The 23,390-nt window shown below is 38.2% G+C and overlaps 1 protein-coding gene across 1 annotated transcript in view; it reads left to right on the top strand.

Moving 5' to 3' along the window:
• The first annotated feature begins 384 nt into the window (after positions 1–384).
• REV3L (REV3 like, DNA directed polymerase zeta catalytic subunit) overlaps positions 385–23,390 on the top strand; it is a 118,086-nt gene continuing 95,080 nt past the window's right edge. The window contains exon 1 of the mRNA XM_080341223.1: positions 385–615. Coding sequence (XP_080197349.1) covers positions 477–615 — 139 coding nt within the window. The 5' untranslated portion in view covers positions 385–476. The remainder of the gene's footprint in view (positions 616–23,390) is intronic.

Genomic DNA, 23,390 nt, shown 5'->3' with positions numbered 1-23,390 from the left:
ACACGGCCCGTCCACCTCCCCCTTCCCCCAATGGTTGCGTCCGTGACATCATCATCATGGCAACAACAGCTGCAGCCCGGGGCCGGGGAGCCGCCGCCGAGGTGTTCGTGCTGCTGCGGGGGGACGGGCCCGCGCTGTCCGTGAGGCGCTCGCGGCCGGCCGGGCTCTAGAGCCCGCGGGACACCCGGCCGAGCGCGCGCGGCCGCGCACGCGCCCGGAGGAGCAGGAGCAGCAGCAGCAGCAGGAGGAGGGGGGAGGCGGCGGCGGGGGGAAGAGCGAGCGAGCAGCGACAGACAGAGAAGGCGCGTGCGAGGCTGTGCGCGCGCCTGTGTGCAAGGCTGTGCGCGCGCCGGCGGGCGGGCGGGGAGAGGCAGGCGGGGGGCTGCGCTCGCGCGCTGCGGCGGGGGGAGCCGTGCGGGCTCCGCGCTCGCTCGCTCCCTCCCTCAGTGCGTGCCTCGGCGGCGGCGGCGAACAACATGTTCTCAGTGCGGATCGTGACTGCCGACTACTACATGGGCAGCCCGCTGCCCGGCCTGGACCCCTGCCAGTCCCACTTCCGAGAGGCCCCGACCAGGCGGGTGCCCGTCGTGAGAGTCTTCGGCGCCACCCCTGCAGGTAAGGGACCCCCGTCGCTGCCGCCGACGGCCCCGCTGCGGCGCGGGTTCGGTTGGCGCCGGGCCCGCCGCTGCCCCCCCCCCGCCGCGGCGCAGGCGGCGGCAGCTCCTGCTCTTTGTGGCTGGGTCGCGCCCCCCTTCTCCCCACCCGCCGCTGCGGCGCGTCTCACCTGCCAGCGGCGGCAGCGACGGAGCGCGCCGGGCCCAGCCGGCCCCCGGCGAGGAGGAGAGCTGCCCGGGTGTCTCCGTGGGGAAACCTGGCAGACGCCGCTATGGGATGAGGTGTCGTGTCGTGTCCCGCCGCGCCCCTGCTCTCCCTCTTGCGCGGCCGGTGGCGGGGGGTGCCGCGGCGCTGGGCTGCAGGTGCGGGCCAGGGCGGAGGGCCCGCGGCCGCCGGGGCTTTGTGCGCGGTGCGGCCGGAGTGGGGACTGCCCCGAGCGAGGGGCGGCAGCTGTGCAAACACCGGGAACAGCCTCCCGCTCCGCGCCCCCCGCCCCCATAACCGGCAGGATAACGGTCTGTGGGCACGGGGCGTGAAGGCAGCACACCGGGAGATGTGTTTCTGCGGGTGAATAGCGAAAAGTAGAGGGTACAAGGGGAAACCTTTGAACGTAGTCACGAGAGAGACTTCTGCATTACTTACAAAGTGTGTTTTTTCTGTTGATCTTACGCTGGCGTGGTACAAATCGCATAAAGCGATAGGCATTGGTGCTGCACTGCAGAAGGGAATGTCCTGACTGCTGGCCACATGTTGCCCCCTGAGACTTCCTAGTGTCACATCCCACTCCTTCATTGCTTCTTGTTTATGGACTCATGGTTATAGTCTTTGCACCTCTCGAGTATGTTTCTGACCATCAGAACAAATTTATAATGAATTTAACATTTACTGTAGTTTACCCATACATAAAATATTAAGTTTGGGAAACCCTGTTCTTTGAGATGTTGGACATGTTAAACATCATTGCTTGTGATCTCTTTATACTTACGTTGTATAATGCTGACCTTGGGAATTAAGGTTTTTCTGCATACTTGATTGATTTACATGTTGAAAATGAGGTATTAGCGTATACATTACATGTTAGGTAAGATTAACAAAAAAAGTAATAAAAAAGCACAGTAATGATATTATTCCCTTTACCCAGTTACTATAATAGAGCAGATTTCTTTTGTTGGTGGTGATTTTTTTAAATCTAGAATTATCTGTCTGTTCTCTGTTTAAGCACAGAGGAATGTGAGATATTAAAGCTATTGTGATCTGATGCATCTACAGCTCCAAATTATTAAGTGGATGACTGGGATTAATAGGTACAATATTGAAATAGTGGGGCCTATTTTATTGTAGTTCTAATTTTGCATACAAAGGAGATATTATGTAATAATATTTATGTAATGGCATGAGTAGCTATTTCATTATTAAAAAATGTAGAGCCTGAGGTTGTCTGGCAGGTAGCAGGCTTTCTGTGTGTGCGTGTGGTTAACTCATTAAGGCTTATTTTCTTTTAAGAAAGTGTTTAGGCTATGCCGTATCATGAATGTGGCATCATAAAGTAAACAGTGAAGTAGTTTAGTTGTCCGACTATTAGGAACACAGTAGGAAATCCCTGGCTTCCCAAACCATAAACTTTAATAATAGTTTGCATAATAGAAGTGTTTCTAATTCATCTTGGTTAGAGAAGACACTTCACTACAGTCTGCAAAGGAAGTGTGACTTGGCTGTCTTCTATTTATTTCCTTGTTAACCTTTTTAAGGGCTTCTTTCCTTTCTGTACCTTTAGTAGTGTTTGCTAATAAGCTTCAAGAACGTATTACCTCACTATGTTATTTTTTTTCCTTTTTTAAAAAAGGAGGCAAATCTAATTCTTTCTTTTTTTTCAGGAGTGTTGAACCTAAGCAGTCATTGTCAGAAGTAATGCGTATGACCTCAGAGAGGGAGCCATCCAATTATTTATTTGAGACTTGAAATATGTAATGAAATTAAGTAAATCACATCTAAATTGACATTTCTTTTGAGGAAAAATAAATAGTAAAACCAACTTCTAACATATTGTATGTGACAATGAGGTGTACTTATTGTTTGGTTTCCAGGCAGTGTGATGGCTTATCTTTAATTGAGTTGGTCTGGATAAGAATAACCCTTTCTCATTGGGTTTAACATGTATGTCTTGCCTGCAGGAAAGGTGCTCAGTTGCCATACTGCCTACATGACAACAAAGCACTACGTCTGTATAGGCTCCTTCACCTCCGGCATGATTAACTCTGCATGAATCTTTGTATGTTTAAAGCTGTGTTTCCATGCTGTGCAGCTAATTAGGAGTCAGGTTCAGAACAGACTCCAAATTCCACCTGCTGAGTGAAAGGGGATTGATTGGTATGTGGAAGTGGCTTATGCAGATGTTTAGAAAGTCAAACGTTTAGCAGCAGCGTGTCTTGTGTCTAGTATCAGCTACAGATGTTGGTTCTGAAGGCACCTACCTATGCTTTCTGCAGCCTTCTTATGGAGGTGTTATGCTCAGTGAGCTATATGAATGACAAGGATTGCCGATGTTTTGTTCTTTGAGGGCTCTTTTGTAGTCCTGTACTCAACAATAGATTTGCAAAGGTTTGCTGTTACAATGTATAAAATTAAAGTGGTTTATGGTATGGCAATTGGGGGAGGTAAAACCTAGACTTTTAATTAATAATAATGGATGAACTCCAAGAAGGGTCTGTGTTGGCAGTAATGTTTGACAACTTCTTTAGGTCTTTTAAAGAAGAAACCTCGTATTTTAGAAGACTATGCAAGTCATCTCTTGAGGTCCTACATCTGTGCGTAATAAGAGCTTGAAAGGGAAGATATCAAAATTTTGTTTAAGCCTAAAAATCCACCTACTATTTTCTGTTCTGTGGAATGCATAGAGTAAAATTCTGACTACAATAGCAAAAGGTGAAGTGAAGTACTACTAGAATTTATGTTTGAATGCATCTTAGCTGGTTGAACCATTTCTTTCCATTTTAGCTATTTTCTGCTTGAAGCAGACTGGCACGTCTGTTGACATAGTGACTTGCACAAAAGTATAATTTCAGAAATGCTACAACACTACCATGGTGATAATACAATGAAATCAGTGTTGAATTCATGCTTTGTTGTATAAGGTCGTAGATATTATTTGATATAGTAGTCTTTGTATCTCTAAAGGAATCTTGTAATATTGCTCCTTATATTTAAAAACAATAGGTTTTAATTCACTAGGTAATGCTCAACTATGAAATAAAATTTAATTATTTTATCAGGCAGTATTTCTTTTCTGCTACCTAGCCATTTTTATAAATGCTTTTTATTAAAAGAAAATTTAAAAAAAACCTCTGAGAAATTGCAAGGCCTGTTTATTAGAAGGAAACCATAATGAAAATTGAATTTTCTGTTTACGTATGGTCTTCTGTTTAATTGGTAATTCTTGAACTGTCATTCCTGTTGCTAAGTTGTGCTGTATCTGGGTATCAAAAGCTGTGATCTATTTCCTACTAACTTTTGGCCATTTCAAGCTCTTGGAATCTCTTCTCAAGATTTCACTGACTGCTTCAAAATAAGTATGTGAATGCTCAGTTGGGTATTTCTGTCTGTTGCTTATTCAACTGCATGAAGACAGAGCCAGACTGCAAATCCATCCATAAAAAAACCAGGGTGAGACTAGATGTCATGTTAGGAGAGACATAACTAATGAGCTGAGATGGCTAAATTATCACTTTACTTAACAAGACTGAGTATAAGTAGCTGAGAACACTAATCGTAAACCATACACAAGATATCTGTTGGTGTATGATAATGAAACTATCTGAAATATTTTTTAAAAATCGGTATTCTAATTTGGGCTTGATTTGAGGCTCATACATGTGATAAATTTTATGGAAATACGTACACATTTTAAAATTGCTTTTGAAGGGTATTAGGCTGAGAAAGGTATGTTCAGTTAACAGGAGGGTCTTTGGAGAAGGCAAATTAGGAATTTGCATGAGAAAAATCAGTGTGTAATTTGAAGAATAATGTAGCTCTACTGTCCTCCACTGCCACTTTATATATTTGTCTATTTTGAAGCGTTTTGTGTTTTACATTGTGAAATCACCGATTCAAGAATGAATCTTCAAGCAGCACAAAAACTCAGGCAGAGAAGAGGGTGTTTTTGTGTTACTCTTGCATGCTTTTGATGCTGAGCTTTTCTGAGGCTAGGTGTAATTTAGAGTGGGTTTTACAGTCAGCAGAATCTGAATATGTTTCAGAGAGATGTCTAAGTTTGGTGGCTTCACTTCTTGGTTTTCTGAGAAGGGAAAAAAACAGAGGCAAATACTCCAGCTGAAATCTGGCTTCTTTCCAGCAGCAGTAGCTCTGGTATGACTCAGTGAGGGGGCCTGCTTATCTTCTTTCTTTTGTTCTTCCCTCCCCTTTCCCCCTTCACTGACCTGGCTAGGCTGTATATCTGATCCCATCCCAGTGTCTTTCCTCTGTTGCTGCTCACTTGAGAAGGAATGAGCTCATTGCAGGAACTCGCTGTTTTCTATGCTTTTTTCTTCTCTCATTTTTTGCTGCCATTTCAGACTGTGTCCCACAATGGTCATTCCCCATGGCATCCTCACTTCATTACCCCAATATTCACAGCTGAGCATCATTCCAGTTGCCACTACTTCACGTATTTCATTTCTGAGAGGTGGTCACTTCTCATTAACAGTCTTCCAGTCCCTTCTGTGGCTTCATAGTAAGGGTATGAGGATGGAAAACAGGATACAGCCATTGGGAGGCTTGTGCCTCTGCCTTACCTTTTCACACCCTCTCCCAAAATATACCAACATGCAACCTCTGATAGGGGGTTATTCTGTGGACTGCAGCATGGCCCAGAAGATTTTCAGCATTGTCCATTGGATCTACACTTCCAGCATACCATTTCTGCATCTTGAACTGGCAGGCCTCTTGTACTTCTGAAGAGCTGTTTGAAAAATAGCCTCATGTCCATTTGTTTCTCTTTTCTCCAGAGGTTTGTAGCTTCTGTGAGATGTGAGCAAGGATGGAGTAGGAGTGAGGAACTTGAGCTAGTATATTTTTTCTGAGATTATTTTCTATGTTTGAGTTTTATCAATTATGTGATTGGAGATCATTTGCTTGTAAATTGCCTGGTTCTTAAAAGGATGTGTTTTCTAGTGTGTTCTGGGGGGTTTGTGTCTTGTGTTTTGTTTTGTTTTTTCCTAAGAACCTTCTTTTTTTTGAGGCATTTGTTACATACTCTATATAGATTGCCTGCTGAGTTGTTTTGGGCAATGAGAGGCTGCCTGAATAAACTGCTCAACTGGCACAAAACTTTTTAAGCAACAAATTTAGTACCCATGTATATATGTCTTGCTTTAATTCCGTTTCTTAAATAAACCTTAAAATACTGTGACAAAATCGATGTTCTAACAAGAATCCAGATATTGGTTTCATAACCAATATACTGTTTGCTGCTGTAAAGTATAATACCTCATGGTCGAGTCACTGAGTATATTTGTGCTTTTGTAATTCAGTCCAAAAAATATGTGTATAACCTACACTATGTGCTTAGAACTCCATCAGCTGCAGACTTCAGGAAGTTTCACAAGGTATCTGCATCTATATTTGGTCTAATGCATAATTTGAGACTGTTTTTTATGATCAGTGTGCCTGAAGTAGACTAACAGCTTATCTGTCTTGGATACAACTCTCAGTTCTGTTACATACTTCTTAAGGGTGCTTTTTGGCTGCTTGTTGAAATGTCGTCTTTTTCAGTGTGTAAAATGAGTCTCCTCAAAATAACATACTGGCCTGAAAATAGTTGTCTCTCTTATTTTTACCAGAGTAGAACATGCATATAACAACTGAGGTTGGCAGGACCAGACGATGTGTAAACACTCAGTGAGAAACAGCTCCTGCTTAGTAATTTTTGAAGTCTGGGTAGACAAGATAAATCTCTGGAAGAAGGAGACAGGTGTGGTAACACCGTGCTATCCGTTTCTTCTCAGTCTCTCGTTTCAGAGTTCCAGTATTGATCATTTAATACCCTGTTTTGCTAACTGTTGTCATTATCCTGTTTTTGTCCTTACTCTGTTTTTGTCCTTTACTCATGATTGACTTGATTGACCTCCTTGTGTGCTGAGCTTCTGACAAGTATGATGATGACAATGAAAATGTAACCATTTGGAAAGAGGCAGCATGAACACTCACACAAAAAGATTTACAGTGAATCAGTGGATGTTTGGTCTCATAGATGAAGTAGCTGGAATCTTTCAGACTGACTGAACAGGATCACTGGAGATTCAGTCTCACATTAAGGGAGATCTGCTGATCAAAATCCCAGGACAATTGCAGTCAACTTTTTTTTTTTTTTTTTTTTTTTTTAAGCATTCCGTATCTCCAGCTATTACAAAGCCAGCTTCTGAAAAGCCAGCACCTCATCCCCCTCAGCTGTCATCATTGGATGTTGAGTTGATAACTGATGAACTCGCTACTTCTTCTTTGTTTACTGTGTCATGTGCACTATCCCTGTGTGTTACAATCATGTGCTTTTTTTAAGTTCCTGTATATATCTCCTCTATATCACATTTATTCTGTGGGGAAAAATTGTTTCGCTGTCTAGTGAATTGCTGTCTCACATTCAAGACATGCAAAACCCACCTGGACACATTCCTGTGCAATCTACTCTATATGTACCTGCTTTAGCAGGTGGGTTGGACTAGATGATCTCCAGAGGTGCCTTCCAACCCCAGCCATTCTGTGATTCCAGGAACATGTTCTTAACAGACAGCATGGTATACCTGTGTAAAGGAAAGAATGGATTTGCTTAGGTCCCACATCAAATCAATAGCAGAACTGATAGTACAGTGAAGAAGCTGTCTGCAAGGAGTGGTATTTCTGTGCTAATACCCTGCCCAATAATAAATGTAAGGAACAAAATAATGCTCCTTTATGTGTTGACCAAAGCTATAGTTTTGGTAACAATTATAACATTAAGGCCTAGGCTTGACTAATCAGGTCTGGGGACTGGTTGCTAAGATCTGCCATGAAATCTGAATAGTTAGGCTGTAATTGCACTGTTATTCATTATACCTATGTGTATTCTGGTAAAAACAATATTTTTGGGGAATGCAGCAGAATAATCAACTATGTGAGCTTCCAAACAGGCAGTATTTTTGAGCCTGTGGTACAGTTGCTTACTGTAACTGGGGATGGAACCCAAAATATACAAGAATCTAAACAAATATTAGGAAAGTTTGTACTAGATACAGGGACTGATTGAAATGCCAGTGTTTGCACAGCCTTCATTCATGCATGTTTGTTAAGGTTCTTTTCTTTCACGAGTTGCTTTTTATTACAGAGAAGTTATAAGGTGTGTAAAAGTTTTGCGGGTTTTTTGTTTTTTTGGCAGAGCATTTAAATAAAACTTCACGCTGGCTGGGGTGGGCCTCATGGCTTATTAGGGAACCATTTGATGTCTGTATGCTCCAGCCTTTCTGTGATCAGTGTGCAGATGGCTGTTTTGGATAACTTCTTCTCTGGCTTGTACATGTGTAGTCTGTCATGTTAACTGCGTGTTTGAGTTCATGTTATGTGACCTTGGTGCACATGTACATGCTTTCTCAGATTCTGAGATTGTGGAGTCATTGTCCTTGGAAATATTCAAAAGCCATCTGGATATGGTCCTGAGCAGCTGTCTCTAGGTGGCCCTGCCTGAGCAGGGGGTTTGGAGCAGGTGACCTCCAGAGGTCCCTTCCAGCGTCAATCATTCTGTGATTACTGAGATTACTCTTGTCAGCAGAGAATATCCAGGTGCTCTGTACAGCCTGTTCATATGTCCAGGCAAACAGTTACATCCAAATGGTGTGGAAAGGTTGCCAGGTAGCTGTCTTTCAGTTGATTACCCTACAGCTGTAAAAGTTACTGGAAGATTTTAGTGGTGTTAGTGAAAACTGACTTAGATTTGGAAAGAATAAAGAATATTCACTACAGAGGTCATTGCTAGGTTGGGTTTGTCCCTCAGTGACAGATTATTTTCCTAAAAATTACAGAGAAAATAGGAGTAACCACTGCTTATTTAAATTCAAGTTGTGTCTCTGTACTGTTTGCTGACTAAACCAGTGTTTACTACAGCAAGGCTGTATGTCCTATTTTAGGTGCAATATCAACATGCAGTACTGAGTGTGAATGTTGAAAGGGCTGTGGAATGTTGCACCTAATCCATAATACTTGGCATTACTCCTCAGGGGAGGTTTACAATACAAGTTTTCTGAGTTTTGTATAATGAGATGTATAATGAGTCTTTCATTTTGTGTTTGAAACTACCTAGGTGGGTTTCTGTATAGCAAAGATCTTATTAAGCAGTGGGAATTGGAAACTGATTTAGCCCTCATTTCTGCAAGTACTGCCTTCAGATCAGTAATGAACAAATTTTTATTGCTGCCACCCCTATTATATTTATTATCCAGATGAGAAGGCTATTTTCTGGAGTTCTCAATGCAGCAGCTTTTATATCTGCTTTTAAACAGTTACCTATTTAACCTAGCTAAAATGTTACGAAATATTTTGTTGCAGATGAATCTTCCATCATGTTCTTGTATGTTTTTATCCATTGACCGTTAAGCAAATGGTTTTATGTCATTCACATTTGTAAGCAGTGCAACCTATCTTCCTGTCTATAGGACATTAAGAGAGATTACAGGCAGTTTCTTACATTGAGATAAAACGAATCTATTTTTATAAATACTTGGTATCAAAGATGGTAAATTTTGAGCTGTTTGACTTTGGGGGCATGGGGGGAAGGGAAAAAAAACCCACAGCAACAACAACAACAACAAAGAAAATCACAAAACCAACAACAAACAAGAAAGAACACTGAAAACTTTGTTTCTAGTGTTTCAGTTTGTGCCAATTGCCTCTTGTCCATTCACTGGACACCACTGAGAAGTCAGACTAACTCTTCTTTACTGCTTCCTATCAGGTATTTATACACATTAATAAGACCCTTTTCCTCTGCCCCAGTCCTTCTCAACGCTACAAAATCCTGGCTTGTGCAGCCTTCTCTTGTATGTCTGATGCTCCGAGCCCTTAATCATCTTCGTGGCCTGGCTCCAGTATGTCCATGTCTCTCTTGTATAGGAGAACCCAGATCTGGACCCAGCACTCCAGATGCATCTCACTAGTGCTGAGTAGAGGGTAAGGGTCACACCCCTTGACCTGCTGGTGTTGTTCTTTCTAATGCAGCTCAGGACACTGTTGGCCTTCTTTGCAGTTGAGGCTTATTGCTGGCTGGTGTTCATCCAAGACCCCTGGGTCCTTTTCTGCAAAGCTGCTTTCCAGACAGCGTGCCTCCAGCCCGTAGTGATATATGGAGTTGTTTATCCCCAGATAAGGACTTTACATTTCCCCTTGTAGGGCTTCATGAGATTCCTCTCTGCCTGTTTCTCTAGCCTGTCAAGGTCCTGCTGAATATCAGCACGACCCTCTGGTGTATAAGGCACTCCTCCAAATTTTATCATCTACAAACTTGCTGAGGGTGCACCTGTTCAATGTCCAGGTCATTAATGAAGATGCTAAACAATATTTGCCTTAGTATTGACCTCTAGAGTACACCACAAATTACTGTCCTCTGTATTCCATTATAACAAGGCTGCTTCTTCTCACTTAAGTTTCATTTTTCTCCCTGCTGCATACCAGTCAAATCTGTTCTAGAGCTCTCCTGTGTGTGTTTTGTTGTTATCTCTTCCTTAACACGCCATCCTCTGAGGTGAAAGTATATGCACTTAATTTCATTTCTGATTACAGCAAGGTTTGTTTTGTAGTGTTTATAAAACTTTTATGTAGATATCTCCAGTGCGGTATGACTATGTTTAAGTAATAAATCCTGGGTTTGTATTTTCTGGATTTTGATGGCATGTTTTACCTGAACAGAAAACATAGGAATGACGTAAAATAACTGAATATATGTCATCATTTGACTAAAACAATGTTCTGTATCAGAAACACAATTTTAAATTGTCCCATGCTTTACATACTTCAGTAAAGTGGCATACTTTGTACATAAAGTTGTGCATAAAGTCGCCGTGATAATTCAGGTAATTCTTTATTATGTTTTTTTTAATGTATGATTCTTAAGGAATTTGTTCACATGTATGTTTGTAAACCTACAGTTCCCATGCAGAGATGAATTTAGTATCTTTACAATCTAGATTCCCGTTTTGAGTCAGATGCATTAAAAAATCCCAAAACAAAACAAACCACCAACCTTAAGATAGATGGAAGAACAGAATAATGTTCTGCTAAGCATTTACAGATTGTGCCAGCATGTCAGGTTTGGTGAGCTTGTGTTCTTATGCCAGCAGTTCGAAACCTAATCAAGGAAATAAATAGTCATTTTTAACCACTGCTATATTAAAGATGAAAGACTTAAGAATAGAAACCAGTTGTTTTAGGTGGTATGCCGATAATGGTGGATAGTCCTCACTCAAAAAATTATGTTCTGTATAAACAGAGTGTTAAAAGGTGTAGAAAGAGTGATATGTTATGAAAACAGATGGCATGGCAATATTGTCAGTTATTATTTTGAAGTGGAATTTTGTAGGAGGAATTGCATGAATGGAAAAACAGGAGGAAGGGAGGATGTGTTGAAAGGAAGGCTGGAAATGGAAAGGAATATGTAGAGCATGTGAGGTGAGCTGTGGAGGGGTGGTTGGAGAACAGACTGCTGAGAGCCAGGACTGCGGAAAATACTGATGTTGGAGTTGCAACAACAGGGACCAGTTATCTAAGGCTGCTCCCTTTTGGTTTCACTTGCTTTGGCCTGTGGGGCTGATTCATCCCCTGGAATTTCTTATCTCCAGACTTGTGGCTGGAAGGAGATGAGGTGTTATGTGAGGTTTATTGCTCTGTGCAGTGAGAGAAGAGAGAAAGAAAACAAAGTCCCCCCCTGACTGAGATCTGTCCAAGAGGTGTAGAACATAGTAGAGAAGTACAATATTCTCATGAGCACTGTGCAGTTTGTGAGCACATTTTGTGTTACGTACTTTCGTGAAAATTTGTATTGTTATTTTTAGGTTAAAGAGTGTGGCAATAAATTCTAAATATCTGGTGTTCATCTTCCCAGTGTATCAATAGAAATGAAACAAAACCAGCCAGACTTCAAGCCTGCCTCTGCAGTGTGATACATGCACAAGAAAATACATTTTTTACTGGCAGAGAAAGATAGGTGGGTCTGCGTAATGTAGGTGCATATGTGGTGGATTTGAAAACAGAAGAAAAAACACACACAGTGAGAAACAGGTCACTTCTTCAACTGATCATCTTTAGTGTAGATGGGCTTTCTGTAGCCTGTTCATTTGTTGTGTTCTTCAATTGCTTCCATAAAAATCTTCACTTGTTTTGTGTAAGCTTGATTTGTTGAAAGAAAACCTTAGCAACATCTTATTCTTTCCAAGTTAGTCTTTGGCTTTTTCAGAATATCATTCGCTGTGGAAATCACTAACAGTGGAGTGTTTTAATTTTATTAACAATTTGGCTTCTGTAGCTATCTGGCTCACAGTAAACCATTTAATTTCACTGAATATTTGAATTCTATAGTTTTTTAAAGGAGAGTGATTACAGTACCCTTGTGACCAGAGACTTGGTATTTTGATAGCAGAACTTTGGTCGTGAGAGGCAGAAGCTCATGCATTCACAATGAAATTATGAAGGTAAAATGGTGATGGAAAAACAGCAGTAGATCGGAGTGGAGTTGTCCAAAGAACCTTTAGTAAGAAGTTGGTTTGGGAGAAAATGTGGTGACTAAGATTGAGGTGTAATCCTTTTGTTATCTGAAGATACATAATTTGGTATACAAGGGTCAGGAGAAGCACAAGTAATATTTAAAACTGAGTAGTATGAGACTTCAGCTGTTTTTACAGCTGCTCTGCAACAGCCATCAGTTGAAACTTTGATCACACAGTTAAATCTCTGTACATGCCTTTAAGATAGATTGATGAGTTTTCAAACCCAGTAGCTTTCCTTTTTTTCTTTTATATTTAGTTAAAGATTTTAAGTGGTTTATAGTGCAGAGTATTGAAAAGGAGTTTCTTAGTCTAAAAGTTTGGTGTTGTAGTCATCACATTGCATAAATGTTGCTTTCTGAAGCAATTTCATTTTATTTGGCTTGTTTTTGGATGAATGCACAGTGTTGTTATCTGTTAGTACTTTTACACTAGGAAGTCACTTAGAATTGTGGGGAAGGGGTAAGAGAAGGAGAAAGACTCATGCAATATGTTTGCAGAGCTGAAGAGACTTTGCAAGGGAGGAGGGGTGTTTGTTTTGGGGTTTTTTTAATAGAGGTAGACTCAGTCTGTCCTCAAATAATTGGAATCTTTGTTAGCATAGTGTAATTGAGGTTTCAGCTGTTCTAAAGCTGAAAATAACTTACTGTTTTGTGAGCTGCTTATTGATGCTGCAGTGAGCACCTAAAGGAGGGCAGATGATTTTTTACTAGTTGTGTGTTCTGAAATATTGCACACACTGAAGCTCTGCAGAAGAATTCTGGCGTTTCAGTTTATCCAAACAGTAAAATAGGATACTGCTAGTACTAGAGGTAGTATATTCATGTGAGGATTACAGGAATATATATATATAGATAGATATAGATCTATCTATATCTATATAGATATATTTATCTATCTATAGATATATATGAAGAGAAAGAAAAGACCAAAAAAGCACCTAAAACTTGGGGAACTAGAAGTCTGCATTCATGAATGAGTCTCAATTTTTTCATTTTAAATGTTATTTAAATGGTTTCTTTATTTCTTCAAATATGCAGTGAGCTCTTATAGATACCAGCCATTCCTTAATGTAACTAGATGTGATGGAGCTAGGTATACTTTGCCATTCTGACATATAAGCCTGGCTCTTCAGTATCTGTAAATTGTATATTTAAATGCATACCCAGAATCACAGTCTTTTTGACAGAGCAGAATGTAGTATAGCTGCTACAAATCTTGTGACAGTTTTCAACAAGATATTGGATGTTAAAATTTAACATAACTCTATCTTTTCACCTTTTTTGTGCATAAGTAATAATGGGAAAATTCTGCAGCTGTTGTATTGATGTATTGTTGTATTGATGTCCTTTATTTTCGTATAGCTTTTAGGAGAGATGGGATATGTGGTAGGGAGGGGTATCCACTGAAGCTTTGGCTCTGTCAATACCAGAGTGATTATGAGTGCAGTCTCTTGTGATTGTACTTTGAAGTGTATGTTTCATTTGTTGGTGTGGGTTTGTTAAGGAAAATTAAAATGTTTGGGAAAATACCATTTAAAATCGGTTTAAAGATGAAACTTGTAATTAAGGGTGATAGCGTCACCTATACGAAAGGAGTGTCTTCTAGTAAACTTCTATAAAAGTGATGCCAGTTCTTTTGTTTTGGCGTTAGTTTTCTAAATATTCTTTAAAATAGGTTATTTTCACTGGTGCCAGCCAAAATCTCTGTGTTGCTTTGTTACTTCTTGGGTAGATTTTTCTGTGAAACTTACAGTGCTGGTGAAAAGGATGGCACAGTGTGGTTGTCCTAATGGTAGTGAATTGGACCTTAATTATAACTCCCCAAATTCTTTCCTGTGTTCATCTAAGGAATAAACCATGAAATCCTAGTTGTGATTACTGTTGAAATAATAAAAATTTATTTTTAAAAGTACAATTTCCCTTTCCTCCTTGTAGTACTTTTGTTCTCTCCTTTTTAAAAGAAATCTGTGTAGTTCTCTGTAACATCTTAAAAAAAGTCACTTTATGAAAGAAAACAAGATTACATATTCCTAAGTACAGTAGTTGTTTTACAGTATCTAGTTACAATGATTCTTTTTTCCAAAGCACTGAGTGTTAAGCAGTCTCTAATTTGACTCTCTAATGTATTGTGATTATTTAAACATAATATAAAGGAACTTTGATATTATTGTTTGCAAGCTTGGATCAGAATTGAAAGAATACACATTTTTTGTATTTAAGGAAGCAGTCTTTTTTTAACCCATTGTGTTGACTTTTTTTTCCCCTATTTTTTTAAATAGTTTTCAGTTAACCAACAGAATTAATCACAATTATGCATTACATGTTTTACAAGGAGAAAGTGTTTTTTCTTCAACCTGTGTCCTAGTGGCTGCCAGGATTTAGAACAAGGAAATCTCCAAGTTGATATTGGAGGCTGGCCATGTAAAAGGATAAGGCACCAACTGCATGAAGAGGTGTTTTTCTGGCAAATAGCTTCTGTGTACACTCATCCCTAACTCAGATGTAAATCTGATCTGAGGTAATTTCTCTTTTGTGAGATAGTTGAAGTTCAGCTCTGAATTAATGAAGCATATGTTTCACCTGTAGTGAAAATTGTTGCTTTTTGACTGTTTTTGTAGTTGCACACCGAGGTTAAGAGTTCTTTTTCTGTTCAGAAACTTTGGTCACATTTTAAAATAAGCTCAGTTGCAACTGGTCATCATTGTTGCTCATTGCCAAGCTGTATGTTGAACTATTTAGCTTTAAAAAGGCTTCTAAAAATCATATCTCATGAGACTCAGTGGGTGTTTCTACATAGGCCAAATCACAGACAAAAGACTTTAGAATTTGCTCAAGCAGTTAAGAAATCTGTTTAAAAAAATCAGACACTCTCTACTCTTAGTAAATAATGTGATGAAAATAATTATCTTTTCCTGAAAGTGAGAAATAAACTGTTACAAAAGGAACTGTGGACACAATTGAAACTCATAATTTCTATTAGGTGAAAGGTGAAAATTGAGAAATGCAGTAAAGATGATGATTAATATTTATTTAGAATTGAGTGGCACTTTTACCAGTAGGGAGACAAATATTTATGTTCTGTTATTGTCTGTTAACAGAGATCTCGATCCCTAACTGTTGAAAAGTAGCAGCCACAATAGCAAGATTAATGTGTCAAAATGTCACATTTAAAGATTTTTGTTAACTCACCATTTTTGTTGGAAATAATGTATTAGATCTTTCTTTGTTTTAAGACAGTTCTTTAGTATTCAAAACATTATTAAAATTTCAAAGGACAATTCTTCAGTTGGGTGCAAGGAAGTTTGCCAACAGACAATCTGGCTAATGTGATTCCATAACATAAAGACTTGATTTTTCAAAGGTATATAACATTCCCAGTTCCCGTAAAACAGTGTATTTCTCACTACCTCCAGGAGTTCCACCTTTACAGCCATTTTTTTCAATAGAAATGGGCTACAAATGTTTTTATTTAGAAACAATAATTGGAGTCCTGTGTTTTTTCTAATGTGTAATTGTCAAGAGTGGTTACTTATTTGGAGGAGACAATAAGCAGAACCCACATTCTCATTTGTGATTTGTGTATGAGGTTAAGTTTTTAGTTTTTTAGGACCGTAATTTGTAAGTGATTACTATTTTTTTGTGCAGGTTTTTGTCTTTCGCACAACTCCCTAGTTCGTGTCCCAAACAAAATTTTATACATCAAGACCTGAAAACCTGGTAATAGCAAGATAAATCAAAAGACTTGACGTGTCAAAACACTGCCCTTTAAAGCAATATCTCTGTTTGGTCATTGCGTTGTGCTTTTACTAATTAGAGTTATTTTAAATTGGATTAAACTCTTGCAAGAGAATAATTCTTTCAAGTTGGCCTTTCAAGATTATGTTCAGATTGAAAGCTGAGAATCATATGCAGAACCTTTGGAAAGATGTTTGTCTTTTCTTCCTTTTAACTGTACTCTAAAGATATTTCTTTGAGCATTTATCCCATATGTAGGCTGCATGACTGCATTTCTGTTTGAATACCATGTATGCAGTTAGCAAATGATTTTATGATTTAAAATACTTAAGTAATTCTTAATTTTGTGTTATAGATGTGAAATCAAGACTGAGGGACTGAATGACTTGTACAAGGTCATGAGGGAGTTGAAGTGGGATTCATCCTCCTTTTCTTGCCTTTAGGTGTCTTAGTCACAAGACCATCATCATGTTAAATTATATGCACTAGTGATTCTAAGAATTCCTCACAAGAAATGTGCCTTTATGCCATAATATCGTGTGTGGATTTGTACAGCTAAACTAATGACCAGTAGACTGGAAACAGAGATTGTAGGATATGCATTGAAAAGTCATAAAGCAAAAGGTGTTATTAAAAAATTATATTTTGAGGGGAAATAAAGACGGCTGTGTTCATGAATTTCGGGTTATTTCATTAAAGTTTTTTTTTTTTTTTGGTCACATATTAAGAAAGATTTTGAGTATTCTGTACTAATAAATTATTTCAAAGACTCACAGCATAGCATTTTATTTTCTGAAGAGTAACGTTTTGGTTGGGTTGTGTCTTCTAACGTTTTTGAACCATATTCAAATACAAGTCTGCATACGTGCTAGTACACTTCCACTTTCCGAAATAATTGTTTGAAGGATAGTTCCTGACACAGTTTGGCTCGCACAGTTCTTTTCTGAAAAAAAAAAAATCCTGGACAGGGAAAATTGGCAGACAGTCATATTGGAAAATAATAAACGTGCCTCTGCCAGAAATGTTTGAATTTGTTACAGTCATCTGGTCTGTCCTAGTAGCTGCTCAGAGATCTATGAATAGCAACAGTGGAGGCAGAGGAACAGTTTTTCTACAGGCATAGGGTTAAAATTATTCTTATTTGGAAGTCTGCCTTTGTTATCAAAGAGTAAGAAACACGTTGTTGTTTTTTTTCTCTTAAAGTTTTTGTTGTGTTTCTTGTTTGGTTTTTTTTGTTGTTTTTCCATGAAGAAATTAATAATATGTAGTCATAAACAGAATTTAAAATTTGCTGGAACATTCATTTTAGGACAGGACAGTGCAGAAACACCGCAGTGACACTGATGAATGATTTTCTGATGAAAGCCAAGACAAAAAATAAATAACCTTACCTGTATTTTCAGATCTCAAGGTCATTTGGTGGTTTTGATGGTAACTCTTTTCTGTTTTTCCTAGAAATGAAGGAATTCTTTGTCTCTTAAAGGGCTAGAGACCGAGAAGTTTTAGTAGCTTAATTTTAGTTGCACAAGACTTACTATTACTTTCTCTTAATACAAGGTTTTCAGGTTGATTTCCCAGTCCACAGCCATCACTATTAATACTGTGATGTAGTAGACACCTATGTGAGACGTTCCTGTTGGTCTGTGTTTTGCTCTCTGTACCCTTTGTATTTATTTTACTTTTAATATATTTAAGTTAATTGACTAGGGTTTGAAATAATCAGTTTAGTGTTGGTCTTAAATATCCAAAATACTTTTAAAGATTTTTATTTCTGGCTATGGTCTGTTTCCTCCAGTTCTCCAAGTGTTTGAATGTCCACTGGAAGAGTAAGCGTTGAACAACAGTCTGATGATTAGGGTGTTAAGAGTTCAGATTTTGTTTTTTCCATTGATTTCCAGTGAGGCTTGGGAAAATGCTTTTAATATCTATAAAAATACAAAATAAAGTAGAAGAAAGTTCTAATATATAAATTGGCACAGTGCTGCACTTGTAATCTGATCTAAATAGTTTGAATCTACATTATTGTATTTTCACCTTTTGGCCTAATTGTGAATAAAAAAATATATCCTTTTCTTTGTTGTCCTGAACTTTGCTATTAGTACTTCCAGGTTCTTTTGTTCTGGATGCCTGAACAAGTTTAAGTGTGTCAGTTGTTTCTTAAAGTCATTGTTAATAATCTCATAATTATTGTTTGAAGGATTGAATTAAACCTTTTTCTCGAAAGGACCAGGATCTGGGACAGTGAAATAGATGTAATTGTCCAGAATAAAAGTGATACCATCAGTACTGGAAACAAAATCCAAATATTTCCAAATCTGAAACATGAGAAATGGAATATGTGTTCTGCTGGTATAAGGTCATAGCGGATCTCAGCATGAAAAGTGGAACATACTACTAGAGGTACATGGATGAAAAAAACAGTATTGGAGATGCAGAGTCACTGAATGGTGCTTTACAAGGTTAACCTGTGTCTTCAGATTCAGTTGCTAATCTTTGAGTTCTTGATGTGGTAACTAGCTGCAAGAGTACCTGAGCACACGTGAATAAAGCAAAATATATTTTCAAAGAGATGGAGACAATAATTTCTCTGACAATGAAAAGCAAAATATGTTCAGTAGCTTCTAGTCCTCTTTGTTTTCTTTTAGGGCTAGCTTCTGCTATTTCAGTAGTTGTAGCATGGGAAAACAGTGGTTTGGGAAGATTACCATATGTGTATTCTACCATCAGCTGAAAAAAAAATGCTTTTTTCTGTAAGCCCTTGGGTAAAAAGCAATAAAACCACTAAAGAAAACCAACTAGTATGGAATAAACTGGTTTCAAATGTTTACTTTGTAACGTTTTTTGTCAGATCTGTGCTAATGCTGCTTTTGTACAAAAACCTTTAGTCCACATGGACCTTTGATAAGTGAGATGTCTGCATTTTGTTTGGATGTTGTGATTTCAGTTACCAGGTTGTAGTGAGGAGCTTAATGAAGTCCTGTGGGTATCTTAAATGTGGGATGTCCTCCATTGTATTACTAAAATATGTTGCTTTTAAACAGATTACAGACAAAAAGTGAGAACTTAACTTTGATCCAGCTAGATGATGAATATTGTCTCAATGCATTGCAAACACTAGTTCTCTTGCATTTTTGAGTAGTCCTGTTGCTTTTGATGACCCTTTCAACTCAAAGACTTAATATACTAAGATTTAAATACTTATATTAAACTTGTATAGATATTTTATTCCTTTTTCTAAACATGATAATCAGTAGACATAAATTTTCAAAACCTTAATAAAAAAATTTCTGTTACTGGAATTTTTTATGCAGGTTTGTTTAATATATGCTATTCTTTGCCATCTTCAGTTTAAGCAGGATTTTGTGTAAAGCCCAACTTCTTAAAATAATAGCAGCAATCTCAGGGGACATAAGAGGTATACTTGTGTTTTTTCATTTGTCATTTTAACTTTGTTTTCAAATGAGAACCAGTTCTGTCGTTGTAGTTGCAAGGAAGCATTCAACACCAAAACCAAATCAATCCAATAAAATGCTGTCTGCTTTTGCTGTCAGAAACCTTGAAACAATAGCTCTGAGGTATGATCTAACCCATTCTTAAAACTATGCCAATTTGAGTGCCAATACTGATGTTCTAAAAAGTCAGAGTACTTTACTGTTTACTCTTCACTGAGCTCTAGAAAATTATACCGTATTTATATGCATTTTATTCGCATTCTGAAAGATGTAGAGCCCAGACAGGGTGATGGAGTCAATAAAATGAGTAAAATAACATATGTGTGTGGATATTGAACTAAACAGCAGCAAACTCTTAGATTTGGAATCACTTTCCTGAAATAAGTATTGTAAAACTTCAGGTTTACTGATAGAATTACTGTCAGTTCAGGATGCTGCAGTCATAGGGCATACACGTTACTTGTGAAGTTTAATGATATTTATTTCCTTGAAGAAAAACTACCTTCACTGCTTTTTCTTTTGCTTCTCTTTGTTGTTGAGCTTAAGGTTAACTGTGATTGGATGGCTTGTCAAAATACATTTATGTAGAAACTAGAGTCCAAAAAAAACCCAACCAAAACCAACCCACAAACACAACACAACTGAAATACTAGGCTAGGTCATAGGTACCCTCCTTTAGGTGACTGTTTTGAGCAGGGAGGTTGGACTAGGTGATCTCCAGCGATTCCTTCTAACCTCAACTGTTTTGTCCCTCTCTTATGTGACAAAAGAATTGCATTTAGTATACCTGCATTAAAATAGTTTTATCCAACTACTTTGTATTTCAGATTATTTTGTTCTTTGTATTGTTTAAATATTGTATCTTAATTCATTCTGCTGTCTTCAATTATAAGAAAGAATACCTAAGTCATTTCTATGTAGTACTTATTAATGGAATTGAGACAAAAAACAAGTTTTCATCTGTTTCTCGGTTTTGAGTGAATAGCATTGACCTGTTTGACAAAATTGGAGGTACTTATTCAGCACATACTTGAGAGAGATGGTCTCTGTCACAAGCTGGATTTAGAAAAGTTGTAATTCTAGGCTGCTTGCTTTTCCATTTCCATGGTTGGGTTTTTGTTGTTGTTGTGGGTTTTGTTTTTTGTTTGTTTGTTTGTTGGTTTGGTTTTGTTTGTTTTGTTGTTGTTTTGTTTTAATGTTTGTGTTGGACATGGTTTCCTTAACTTCTAAAAGCATTTCATTGAAATTATGTTAATGGTTTACAGCAAATATAAACCTCAGGTCTGGGTTGATTGTATCTTAGTTTACATTAATCAGACTTTTGAGAAATGTGATTAATGAATAGCACTGACATATAATTTGTGACTCCCTAAAAACATGAGAGTGACAGTTAACTGTTTGGGTAAAGGACTACGATTTTAATCAGGTGAAATTAAGGGAGAAATTCACTGCAGCTAACAGAGATGCACTCTGGTTGCTCATGCTGTCTTTGTGCAGCTGTTGCACTCAAGCTTTACAGACTTACAAGAACTGAGTTTGAGGAGAGACATACTATTAAGTCAGTAAGTGATTAAATCTTCAATCATGGAACAAAGGCAAACAGCCAACACTTAGGATTTGCATAGTTCAGATTAAGCTACATTTGATTGTTGGCATTTAACAGCTTGCTTAGCATGCAGAATATCCCATCAGCAGTGTCAGTTTTGGTGATTGCGATGAGTATCAAAGGATTTTGAACTGGAAATACTTCAACAAAAGTGAAAAGGAAAAAAAAAAAATCTGAGTTGGACAGTGCTCTTACAGTCCTGCAAGTAAAACTTTAGAATGCAAACATTTCAACTGGAGTGCTGCTTATTTGAATGAATGCACCCATGTGCTCTACCTACTATGTATATAGTTAAAATGTACGTAGTTAGAAGTGTTATTCTGTTTTTAATATACAATGTATCTTGCATTCAATTTGATGGCTTTGAACTCTGTGATAAAAACATTATTGCTTGCTTTTGCATGTATGTTTTTTATATGGTTATTGATGCATTTTAATGTTTTTATTCTTCTGCTGTTTGATTTATTGCAGCTTTATTGTTTAGCCATGTGCCATGATATATAAGCATACTGAGTCTTTGTGGCCTGGTGAACAACAATATTAATTCTAACTGCAATAAAACTAATGACAGTAATTTATTGAGAGTAGAGGACACAGAAGAGCTGATTGACATTTTTTTTTGTATGTTTTGATGTTTTTGTGGTGGTGGTGGTTGGTGGGGTTTGGTTTTTTTTTTTGTTGTTTTTGTTTTTTTTTTTTTTAGATATTTACTGCACTGTACAGAGTTCAAGGTAGAAGTTTTCTGGTAACTCAGAGCATGTCACCTAATGCTATATGTTTTCATTTGTTTTAAATTATGTGGTTGTAGAGTAAGAGCTGAAGGTTGATTTTTTTAGAAAAGTTTAACTTTGTGGATTTCATCCCTTTAAGGAGCATAAATATTTCACATGAGAAGCTACCGGCTATAGTATTTCTTTATAATAAACTATTTTAGTGAAGGTTTACTGTGTAATTACTTTGTGTCAATAATGTATAATGCTGATAGAAGTCAAGGAAGGCAAAGAATTGCAGAAAGTTAAATAGTGCAGCAGTCATATATAGTTATGTAAATCACTTCATGGAGTTTAGGTGTTCAAACAAAGTGGGATGTTGTGTGTATGAACAAAGATTGTAAGCAGTGTCTGTGGTATAGAAAACAGTGTTTGTGAAAAGAATTTTGGGTCATTGCAGATGAGCAGGTGAATGAATTATCAGTGTGATGCTGAAAGAGCTAATGTCATTTTTGGTTACATTAATAACGGGAGAATGCTGAGGAGGTTGAAGGTAGCATTTGTGAAACAGATGTGAGAAGCAGTGTGTCTGACTCCTGCACCAATGTATTTTAAATTATGTTGAAAAAAAATAGAAGGATCAGAAGAGAGCTCAAACATGTTTTTCCTCCTCTTGGGGATATTAAGATATATTTTTGTTAGATTGTATCACGAGTTTGTGAAGAAGTGATGAGAAGTTCTAGTCTAGTGAAGAAAACCACAGAAAGAATAAATACTTGAAATTTACGCTAGTCAAATTCAAACAATATTTAAGCAAATAAGAGTTTTAGAGAGGGGAGTTTAAGGGATTTTGAACTGCCTGTTAAACAAAAGCCGTAGCTTTCTCATCTCCTAAAGGTAGACATAGATCTTTCTAGAAGACTGCTTTTGTCATGTGAACTACTGGACAACCAAGTTAACTTCTAGGTCTGTTATGTCCTGGAAGGCAGATAAATTGATCAAATCTTCTCCTATAGCTTAAAAAACCCCACCCAAACAATTAAAAAAAAATCAATCCAGTGCCATCAGTGTGATGCAGTGCAGAGTTGCATCTGGGTGGGAAGTACTGCTTCTAGTTCAGTCTCAGCAGTGTGGAATACTGGCCATAGGCTTGTGAAGTAGAAAGATTTGAATTTGAATTCCCCATTAGGCTCCTTGCGTTATCTCAGAGCTCACTGGCTTGTGCTGATCTAAGCTGTAGGTAAAATCTGAGTAGGATTGCGCTTTCTGTATCTTGGAGTTCATGAGAGAATTCGCTATCTTTGCAACACCACTCTAATGGTGTTACCCTGTAGTAACAGCTATGCAAACTGTCATGGTAGGAGCAGCTGATACGTTGTAAATTTATGTGCTAGTTCAACTTGCTGTAACTTGTGCATGTGCTCATGCTTCCAGAGATGACAGGCAAAACAGCATGACTGTACTTCCAAAGCATTTGAGCAGTCAGTTGTCATGTCTTC

This window comes from Nesoenas mayeri (assembly GCF_963082525.1).
Source record: "Nesoenas mayeri genome assembly, chromosome: 3".
NCBI lineage: Eukaryota > Metazoa > Chordata > Aves > Columbiformes > Columbidae > Nesoenas > Nesoenas mayeri.
Note: the sequence above shows the minus strand (reverse complement) of the source record. Positions and strands in the feature narration are given on the sequence as shown.